This window comes from Moschus berezovskii, chromosome 21, assembly GCF_049115385.1.
Source record: "Moschus berezovskii isolate FMDL1 chromosome 21, NW_MosBer_1.0, whole genome shotgun sequence".
NCBI lineage: Eukaryota > Metazoa > Chordata > Mammalia > Artiodactyla > Moschidae > Moschus > Moschus berezovskii.
Genome location: NC_142480.1, coordinates 12,929,178 through 12,940,287, shown reverse-complemented (window position 1 = coordinate 12,940,287; position 11,110 = coordinate 12,929,178). Strand labels below are relative to the sequence as shown.

The following is an 11,110-nucleotide window of genomic DNA, read 5'->3' as shown; positions in this document are numbered from 1 at the left end:
AGGCAGACGTGAGTGAGCAACTGAGCATGCACTTATAAGCGTTTACTGAGTGTCCACTCTGAACCAGAAGAGGTATCATTCCAGGGATTTAAGAGTTTTGCAAGAGTAATGAAAGCATTCTAACGAGATGATGTACATTGTCATTTTGTTAATATGTGAAAGTCGCTCAGTTGTGTCTGACTCTTTGCGACCCCGTGGATTACACAGTCCATGGAATTCTCCAGGCCAGAATACAGGAATGGGTAGCGTATCCCTTCTCCAGCGGATCTTCCCAACCCAGAATTGAACCGGGGTCTCCTGCATTACAGGCGAAGTCTTTACCAACTGAGCTTTGAGGGAAGCCCTTTTTGTTAATATAGGGTTGGCCAAAAAGTTCATTTGGGTTTTTCCAGAAACCCAAATATACCAGAAACATGGTATGGAAACACCGGAATGAACTTTTTGGCCACCCAAATATTTTAGCATTGTTTTCTCAATTGACTGTTAAGGTCTATTGAGAACCTACTGTGTGCCAGGACAGTGTGGATCAATGCCTTCCAGAAGCTTCCAGCATAGCTGAATCGATGAGGACCAGTGGTGAGGCTATGGGGATGTGTCAGTGTCTAATGGAGAACCTGCAGAAATGACATTGACAGCATATTTACCTGTTGGTCAACCATTGGGAGTGGTTGTTTTTCAGTAGCTAAGACATGTCCAACTCTTTGTGATCCCACAGACTGAAGCAGGCCAGGCTTCCTTGTCGTTCACTATCTCCCGGAGTTTGCTCAAACTCATGTCCATTGAGTTGGTGATGCCATCCAACCATCTCATTCTCTGCCATCCCCTTCTCCTCCAGCCTTCAATCTTTCCCAGCACCAGGGTCTTTTACAATGAGTCAACTCTTTGCATCAGGTGGCCAAAGTATTGGAACTTTAGCTTCAGCATCCATCCTTCCAATGAATATTCAGGGTTGACTTCCTTTAGGATTGACGGATGATGAGAAACTTATTCCTCCATTACAGGTGAACATTTTGAGGCCAAGAAACAGATGAGTTGTTCAGACTACTTGGGCACGTCGGGGACGGAACTTGCATCCTGAGTGTTTGATTCCCAAAGCAGAGGGTTCTCTGCCTCACAGGGCTCCCCCCACAGTCCAGAATGCCGTGAGCCCAGAACACATGGTGGTACCCACCCCATGGGGGCTTTCTTGGGGCCAAAGAAAGGTGTATGACATGGTGCTCAGTGACCTGAGATGCTGCCTATACTTGTGGAAGTGTACCTGGCATTGGGGTGGGCCTGAGAGGTCAGGATACAGGGGTGCTCCTAGCCCCCCCTCCCTTGTTCCAGCTTGGCTGCAGCTCCCCTTCCAGGGCTTACCTGGAGCCTCACCTCCCATGGACCATTTTCCCTGCTCTGTGTGGCTCTGCTGAATGAGTACTCAGCAGAGGACAGATTTTCTTGGCCCACAGTGCCATCCCTATCCCTGACAATGTCACTTGACCTCTCTGGGATCACCACTTCCCCACCTGGAGTGACAGATGCGTTGCGGGTGGGAGGAGAAGGTGGGAGAAGGGACTGACAGGTCCAGACCAGAAGGTCTTTGCAAGAGGCCATCTGTCTCTGAGCTCTGAAGCAACTCCAGCCTCTTCTCTTCATAGAGCTGCTTCTCAGTTCTTCCTTGACAGTGGTGAGGGAAGAGGACTCTAGAATCCTGGGTGAGGGTGCTGGTTTGAAACTCACCATGAGCTTGAAACACTTTAAGGCATGTTATTAAAGTTAATCTCACCATTTTACCGATGAAAAAACCGAGGCACAAGGAAGTTCAGGAGCGTGTCCCTGTTGACCCAGCCTGTAAATATTAGAGCTAAGAACTGAACTTGGCCATATGAACTTAAAGCCTACTCAGAGCAAGACAACTATCTCCAGCCTCAGTAAGACTGTTGGTGGGGATTGTGTTTGTAACAGATCTGAGTGTTCCTTGAAGCCAGTTGGAAAGCTCTCTGCTAAGAATGTGATCAGAATCCCTTGACAGAATGAGGAACCATCCCCTGATTTTCCTCTTTGGCATCTTTTGATATTTTTATGCTTTTATAAATGGTAACAACTTTGTGCCAAGTCGCTCCAGTCGTGTCCAGCTCTTTGCAACCCTGTGGACTGTAACCTGCCAGGCTCCTCCATCTATGGGATTCTCAAGGCGAGAATATTGAAATAGGTTGCATTTCCTTCAGGGGATCTTCTTGACCCAGGGATTGAACCCAAGTTTCTTCTGTCTCCTGCATTGGCAGGGGGGTTCTTTACCACTAATGCCACCTGGGGTCACAACTTTATTGAGATATAATTCACATACTATATAGGTCATCTGTTTAAACCATAGAATTCAGTGGCTCTTCATATTTAGAATTGTGCAAGCATCGCTGCAAACAATTTTAGAACACTTTCATCACCCCAGAAAGAAACTCAGTACCTCTTAGTTGTCATCCCCCAAACACCATACCCTCCAGCCTTGGGCAACCATTAATCTATCTCCATCTTTATAGATTGGCCTCTTCTGGACATTTTATATTAATGGAATCATACAATAAGTAGTCTTGTGATGGACTTCTTACAATTCTTTCACTTAGCAAAATGTTTTCAAGCATCCTCCATGTTGTGACATGTATCAGCACTTTCTTTTTATCACCAGGCAATATTCCATTTGTATGGATGTATCACGCTTTATCCTTTCATCCGTTGGTAGGTGTCTGGGTTGTTTCCGCATTTTGGTTATTATGAATAATACCACTATGAACATTCATGTACAGGTTTTGTGTGAATGTATGTTTCCATTCCTCCTGGGAAGATACTTGGGAGTAAAATTGCCGGGTCAAACTCTGTTTAATCTTTTGAGGAACTGCTGGACTGTTTTCCAAAATGACTGTACTGTTTTGCATTGCTACTAGTGATGTATGAGGGTCCCAGCATCCTTGCCAACACTTGTTTTTATCTGTCTTTTTGTCTATAGCCATTCTAGTGGTTGTGATGTGTTTCATGCTCTCTTTTTTTAATTGCAAGGGATATACAAACCATGGTCAACTCTAAGGTACTAGAATATCTGGCTAACCTATATCCAGCAATGTTTTCCTAAGAGCTCAGATCTGCCACGAACAGAGGAGGAATAGCCAGCCTCTCCCCAGGTCCAACACCAGGGGCCTCCACAGTTCCATGGCCAAACCCTAGGGACACTCCTGGATGACTAACACCTTACCCTGTCCTCTTGTCTTCCAGCGATTCATGAGTTCCCCACAGACCTGTTCTCCAACAACGAGCGACAGCACGGGGCCGTCCTGCTGCATATCCTTGGTGTAAGTGGCCCTCTTGGGGTGGGACATCCCTCAGTTTCCGGCAGGGGAACCCTGTCTGCAGAGCACAATGTGTCAGAGACCTCACCGTGTTCTTATAAGAGCCTCTGAGAACAGGTCCTGGACGTGTTCTAACCGCAAAGAAATGAAAAGGATGTGAAGTGACTTGCTCAGTGCCACACAGTGAATGGCCCCAGAGCCAGGACAAAGATTCGCGTCTTCTTGTGCCTCCTCTTCTGCTTTTTATAAATCGGGAGTGACGGCATCTCTTCCCCAGATGTGTAAATACAAGCGAACGTGGGTCACATCCTTCAGACATAGCAGGGGATGGGATAATGCTCTCCAGAACGGCCCCCCGCCCCATGTTTTACCATCCTGACACAGCTGCGGTTTGAGACTTTGGTGCCCTTCTTCTCAAACCTCCTCGGTAGTAAATGAGCCTGGTGAGCAGCAGCAGAGTTCGAGTAGCAGTTCAAAAAGGCATAGTGGGCTCAAACCTAAATGATAGGTAATAGTTGCTCTTCTCTGCGTGCAAACTATAGCCTACAGCCATTGCCCATATTTATAAATGAAGTTTTATTGGAACACAGCCATTCTCATTCATTTGTATATCATCTGTGGCTGCTTTTCTGCTTCACTGGCTGACCTGAGTAGTTGTGACAAAGACTCTGGGATCCACAAAGCCAGAAAAGATTTTCTGTCTGTCTCTTTGTAGAAAAAGTTTGCCAGCCTCGTTGTGTGATGCAGGGAAATGAAAGTGCTCAGGGTTTAATTTTCTACTTTGGATCAACCACGGCAAATGTTCCTCCTGATGTGGTTCCCTGACTGCTCAGCACCATCTGCTTCTATATTTAAACCCAACCAAGTATTCATCTTTGCAAGAGATAATTAAGCAAGGGAAAGCTGGGATTCTCACATAGATAGTAGCCACCTGAGAATAAGGGGTGAGTGAAGTTTTAATTAACGGGATAAACCATTAATGAAAATGAAGATTGTAGGCAAATTTCAAGTGACAGTCTTGTGTGTTATTTCTCAAATGGAGTTATCTTTCTAGTTTCTCTGGCTTTCCCCTGCCCTCCCTGTTCACTGAGGGGATGTGGATTTGACCAGTTAGTCCCACAGTCTGTCCCTCTGCCTCACCAATGTCTTGTCAAAACGTTTTTTTCTGAACTTGAGAGGTCTTCGGGAATTTTTCAGGAACCCTTTTAGAGCAAGCACTACCCAACTACATCTGGAGAACAAAATCCAGCCCACTTCCTGTTTTTATAAATAAAGTTTTATTGGTAGGCAACCACCCTCATGTCCATGGCTGCTCTTCTACAGCAGCAGAGTTATGACAGGCTGTATGGTCTGTAAAGATTCATCAGACACTTTAAGAAAAACTTCGCTGAGCCCTTCTTTAGAGCAAGAAAAAACCTGAGCTTTGGAGCCAGGTTTTGTCGGTAGCACTAAGAAGCTTCTCAGAACTTCCCGCCCAAGTGAAGGAAATAGTGGTACCATCTTGGCCCCCTTTTCTCTCCAGTGTTTCTGAGACGTCAGGGGAACCAGAGGCTCTTTGCCTGGGAAATGCTGCAGAGGGGAGCTTCTGAGGGTATGAATTTAAGCTGGGATCCTGAGATTTGTAGCAGTGTCTCCTATCTCTTTCTCTCCACATTTCCCACACCCCCAGTATTTGTTTCTTTTTGCTTCTCTCCAAAAGATAATGAGTCAGATTCAGGGATAGCCACACCTGGACTCCAGTACACATTTGCCTTGGATGCTGTGGTCACAGTTGATAGATCTCCCACTTTATTTGTGGGCTTCCCTGATAGCTCGGTTGGTAAAGAATTCACCTGCCATTGCAGGAGACACAAGAGACATGGGTTCAACCCTTGGGTCAGGAAGATCCCCTGAAGTAGGGAATGGAAAGCTACTCTAGTATTCTTGCTTGGAAAATTCCATGGACAGAGGAGCCTGGAGGGCTACAGTCCATGGGGTCGCAAAGAGTCGGATACAACTGACTGACTGACCATGACTGCATGCAATTAATTGTGAAGTTGTTGGAATATCACACCATTTTAGCTGAAGTAGCCCAGCCTTTCCCTCTTTTGTGAATAGGGCATGCATATCACTTTTTCTCTGAAGAAAAAAATGGCTTCCTCCAGTGTTTAGCATAAAGTCCCATCTCCTTTCCACAGATTCTGGTCCTTGCCTCTCCCTCCAACTTCACGTTAGTCATTTTCCACTTTACTTTCCATCTGTTCTGCCTGCACCAGTGTCCTTGCTGTTTTTCAAATGCATCAAACACACTCCTGCCTCAGGACCTTTCCACATGCTGTTTCCCAGCCATTATAGATACTTTATTTGCCTATTTGTCCCCCACAAAGAGGCAGAGGCTTTTCCTGGCATCCTGTCACCTTATCCCTAATGGCTAGAATAGTACCTGGCATACAAGATGAACTCAGTAAAGTCACGTTGGGTGGACAGGTCAGAGAGGAGTTCTGCAGATAACATCATCTAAAAACTACTGATCTGTTCTTTCTCTGTCATCAAACAGAAGAAAATGAGAGTTGGAGACATGACTTATCCAAAATCACAAGGCAAAAAATTCCCAGGGTCAGCTCTAGAATCTGGATTCTGTTCCATGAGCCTCCCAATGTTCAGTGGCTCGTGTATTTTAACCTGGACCAACATCAAGCAACATCCCAGGAAATGCTAGGTTTCAAGTTGGCTGTTTTGGCAGGAGGTGGGCAGTTGGTGACAGGAAATGATGCCTTTGCTAAAACTCGAAGAGGGGAAATCAGAATGAGGATTATTTTAAACTCTTAAGATGATGGTTTAAAATACTTTCCTTCTTGGTCCTTGAGGTTTGGATCTTGCCTGTCAAGGGCCTACTTGTGTGTTGGAGAGAGAGGGTTGCTTGTTTAAGGAGAGAGGAAGGGACACAGGACCCTGTGGACTGACTTTTAGTCCCCTCTGATGCTCAGCAGGTTATTTCTCCTGTCTGGGCCCCATCTGCCAGTGAGGGGATTGAGGAAAAGCACATCCCAGTGGTGCTGGAATTTTCCTAACCCAAGCAGGCTGGTTTGGAGCGTGATGGATTCCTGGCCATGCCCATTGCTGGCGGGAGTCCTGGCTGATGCTGTCTCCCTGTTTCCTTTGCAGGCTCTGTACATGTTCTACGCCTTGGCCATAGTGTGTGATGACTTCTTTGTTCCATCTCTAGAGAAGATCTGTGAGGTGCGTGGGAAGGACTTAGGACCTTTGGCAAAGCCTGGGGGCTGGTGGTGACTGACACTTGGCGTATCAGTACCAGGCCAAGAAGTGGGGAGCACTCTGGCAATGAAGGTTGCCAGGCCAAGTACTTGGCATTGCTAGTGCAAAGCCTCGCTCTGAAGCTCCAGATTAAAATTAAGGGGTGGTGTCCTCCCCCAGAGCTTGGCAGAAGAAAATGCTCCCCCAGTGCAATTATTACCCAGGACCTCTGGCTTCAAAGCAGGTGCTGGTAGTTAAGCCAAAGCTGGTTAGTTAGGGAGCATTTGCCAAAACCAGCTGCAAGTGGCAGGTACCAGGTGGGGCTCTGTGTCCCCAGGGAAGACGCTGAGCTGCAATGGCAGGGAATGCCCTTGGTCCTAACCTTTGCAGCCTGACAGTTTCTCCTTTTAATTCTTTTGTTAAGTTTTCCCAGTCCTGCCCCCTCCTCCCTCAGCTTCTAGCCAAGGAAGGAAAACTGTCTCTGTTTTTAGCATCTGCTGTGTTCAGACAGGGGGCTTCCCAGGTGGCGCTGGTGGTAAAGAACCTGCCTGCCAATGCAGGAGACACAAGAGATGTGGGTTCAGTCCCTGGCCTGGGAAGATCCCCTGGAGAGAGGGCACGGCAACCCACTCTGGTATCCTTGCCTGGAGAATCCCATGAGCAGAGGAACCTGGCAGGCTGCAGTCCATACGGCCGCACAGAGTCGAGCAAGACTGAAGCAACTTAGCACTCATGCACAAGTGCAGACTGATCTGGGTGTCACTGCACACTTTATCCACTTGAAGTCTCCCAGCTATTTGAAGCCACACTGTCGCTGGGACATTTGCAGGTTGGACGTGGATTGTTAGGGGTGGGCACGCCCCCATTGCTTTATTCTCTGTGGAGCTCCAGCAGGACTGGCTGCTTTTGACCTAGTTCGCTGAGTGCTGAGTGACGTGGCAAAAGTGTGCAAAGGCCCTGCCTTCCCTTTGCTCCACACTTGACCCCACACCCCACTCAGATCAAACCATATGCCCTTCTCCAAGACACTTGTCAGTGAGAGAATTGAGCCAGAGGAGGAACAGAATCAGGAAATGGCTGCTGGGATGTCAGGGTTAAATGTTCAACCTAGAGGCAGCCCTGGGGTGGTGGGCTATCACTTCTTCAGAGGAGGCCCTCAGGAAAAACGGTCAATTGGTCTTTCCAGAATACACACCCCAGAATATGTTGTGGGTCACAGCAACAAGGTTGGGTCCCCTGCCCGCTTTGGGGTGACAGAATCCCACGGACACAGGACCACATTCAGTGGAGATGCTAGACGAGGTTACTCATCTCCCTAAAAACACAGAGGGGAGCAAGGGTGATGGTCCTGGCCTCATAGGGAAGACTGATGGAAGGGACCTAGTGAGAGCCATCAAAGGTACTGAGGATTCAAAAGGAGGGAGGGAGCATCTCGGGAGAAACCGAGGAAAGCTTCATGGAAGAGGTGGCATTTGGTCCAGGCTTTGGAAGTGAGAAGTTCTACCATCTGAGTGGAAGGAGAAGGTCATTCCAGAGGGAAGGAGTGACCCAGGCAGAGGCAGGACAGGATATAGCATGGTTTGGATTCTGCTAAAAGCTGTCATAGGTGCTTTGATGGCCAAACCTCTGTGACACTTCCTCTTTGGCAGGGCTAGGGTGGGTGGGCTTCTGCCTGGGGGGTCATTGCTATGCCCTCACCCCACACCAAACCCACAGCTCCAACCCTGCTGAGGAATCCTTCCATAGTAAGCTTACTGAAGAGGCTGTACTGGCCCAGGGAATGGATTCCTCAGTGGCTTCAGAGCCCAGGCTCCCCAGGAATGCTTTGGGAGGTAGGGGCTGGAGGAGACCAAGTCCTGCTCTGAGCCAGTCTTCCCAGAGGCCTTCTAAGGACCATAGCTGGGCACCGTCAAGTTGGCATTCGGGGGACCCGGAATTTCCATGGTTTTCCCAAGCACCCAAAGCCCCCAGCCCCAAATTCCAGATCAGAGGATGGGCCTCTGTGTCCAGAACATGGTCTCACCAAGCAGAGTGGGCCTAGATAGTTCTAGGCCTGTCCCAGGGCTTGGGAGAAGAAAATGCTCCCCCAGTGAAATTATTACCCAGGACTGACTCAACTCTGGGGACAGGAGGTGAGGTCTATTCCAGTGGGCAGCCAGATGGCCTTTGGGAAGGCCTTCTGGGATGCAGGGGCCAGGCTATGCACCTGAGTTTTCTCCATCCCACAACCCGATGTATGGATGTTCACATGGCACCCAAGGTCTGAGTGAGCCCCAGAAATGACAGGCGCTAGACTAGCAGACTCCCTGATGATCCCTAGCTCCTGTTCCAGGCATCCAAAGGTGAAAAAGACCCATCTTATCCAGCAGGGGAAGCACGCACATGGACCTCAGATCCTCACTGCATGAGTCATGTTTAAAGCTTCTCTTCCCGGGGGGTAGTGGCTGACTTGTGGTGGCCCTTTTAAAAAGTCTTCATCAAAGAGAGACTATTTAAGCATTCAGACAATGAACAAAAATTGACAGGGGGGGGAGGGGGGAGAGGGGACTCTGGGGTGAGCATCAGGCAGAGTGGAGGAGGGCGTGTGCTCGGGATGAGCGAAGAGAGGCCACCAGCCCTGAAGCTTGACTCTGGCTGCAGGGCCATGCCTCACGCTCTCCCTAAGTGTCCAATAGGCATGTTTACTGCGCCCGCAGTACAGCCTGAGGGTCTGCGGTCACTTCTGTTTCAGAAACTCCATCTGAGCGAAGATGTGGCTGGAGCCACCTTCATGGCTGCGGGAAGCTCAACACCAGAGCTGTTCGCCTCTGTTATTGGTAAGAAATCCTATCAGCTTGAGACACGGGATATAGGAAGAACCCAGGTTGGGTGCCCAGACTCTTGCGGGCATGTTTTTTCAGCTCTGAGTATCAGTTTTCTCATCTGTAAAATGAGAGACGTGGAGAGAAAGTGAATTAGTGGTTCCCTGGGGTGTGGGGTGGAGTAGGGTACTCGCAGGTGTGGGGTTTTTTTGAGGTGGTGGAAACGTTCTAAAATTAGATTGCAATGATGATTGTTTAATTCTGACTATACCAGAAAATGCTAAAGTGATATTTTAAATGGGTGAATTTTACAGCACGTGAATTATCAATAAAGCTGTTCGCAAAAATGGGAGGATTGGTGTAGCAGGTCCCTAAGGACTCTTCTACCTCTGGTTTTGTCATTCTCACCAGCATCTTGGGTGTTTCCTGGTAGTAAGAACAAGTCCTGTCCATTCATGGGGTGGGGGACACGGAACCGGCCAGGGTCTGAGGAAGGGGCAGGCCTGGGCTTGCACGTGAGGTTTGTGCCTCTTTCTTCCCAGGCGTGTTCATCACCCACGGAGATGTTGGGGTCGGGACCATCGTGGGCTCTGCTGTGTTCAACATCCTGTGTATAATCGGAGTTTGTGGATTATTTGCAGGGCAGGTCAGTGGTGTCTCTCTTCTCATGAAATGACATAGGGATAGTGTGGGAGAGACCCAAGGCCCAGCCTTAGCCATGCCCGTAACTCCCCATGGCTTTGAGCGGGGGTGTCCCCTCCAAGCCCCTTTCCTTGTGTGTAACAGGGATGTCCTATGTTCCTTCCACCCATGGGTCTGAGAGCAGAAAGAGCATCAGCTGCCCCCTTGGCTGGTCTCGGGGGTGGGTTGTGGGGTGTTTATTTGACAGCAGTAAATATTTAAGAAGCGTTTCCTGTAACCCTGACTGTGAGTTAGACTCTGGACTTACTTGGGGCCTGTCTTCTGCTTCCCTGTGGGTGCATGAAGCTGGCTTGTTGATTTCCTATCATGTCTTCCTGATCCTCAGAGCCACAGGGGACATTAGACTTGACCTCAGAGAGGCGGACTCATGGAAAGCCCTTTCTGGCCAAGGGAGGTAGAGGGAGGCAGCCAGTCATCCCCAGAAAGTTCTAGCGCTTCTCCTGGTATATGTGCCATGTGGTCACCGTGAAGGAGCAAGGGGCAGCTTTGCCAATACTTATGAATATGAACATGCTGTATTTCTGTCCCCAGATATGACAAAGAGAGCGAGGTGCCTTGGAGCAGCCAGACACACTGTGGTCCTGGTGGACAGTTAAGATGAGCTCCGAGGGCATGTGTCTGCAGCTGCAGGGGTCTGGGGGCAATGGGACACCCCCCATCTGTGTCCCCCCGTACCCCATCTCCCCAGCTGGTAACACTAATGGCCCTTTGCTCGGCAGGTGGTCCGTCTGACATGGTGGGCCGTGTGCCGAGACTCCGTGTACTACACCCTGTCCGTCATCGTGCTCATTGCCGTGAGTTAATGCTCCCTCCCCGCCCCGCTGTCCTGTCCCTGGCACTGTGACCAGAGAAGCCACGGCACCCCACCCTGGGGTGTGCTGGCCACTCACTGTGGTTGTGTTGACCTAGACCCCTCCATGGTGCTTCCCTGTCCCAAACATCTCATACCTGATGCCTTGGTTATCAAGCACATCCAGCTACCACCTTGAGGGCAGAAAGGCCTTGAAAAAGCTAAAGCAGGCATCATATGGTTGATGCAGTTAAGCTTAAGAATGT

General features: G+C 49.0%; 1 protein-coding gene across 1 annotated transcript in view; it reads left to right on the top strand.

Moving 5' to 3' along the window:
* The first annotated feature begins 563 nt into the window (after window positions 1-563).
* The window catches only part of SLC24A4 (solute carrier family 24 member 4), a 68,640-nt gene continuing 58,093 nt past the window's right edge, over window positions 564-11,110 (top strand). The window contains exons 1-6 of the mRNA XM_088829704.1: window positions 564-576; window positions 3,244-3,320; window positions 6,462-6,536; window positions 9,283-9,367; window positions 9,895-9,998; window positions 10,774-10,848. Of these exons, the coding sequence (XP_088685830.1) occupies window positions 564-576; window positions 3,244-3,320; window positions 6,462-6,536; window positions 9,283-9,367; window positions 9,895-9,998; window positions 10,774-10,848 (429 nt within the window). The remainder of the gene's footprint in view (window positions 577-3,243; window positions 3,321-6,461; window positions 6,537-9,282; window positions 9,368-9,894; window positions 9,999-10,773; window positions 10,849-11,110) is intronic.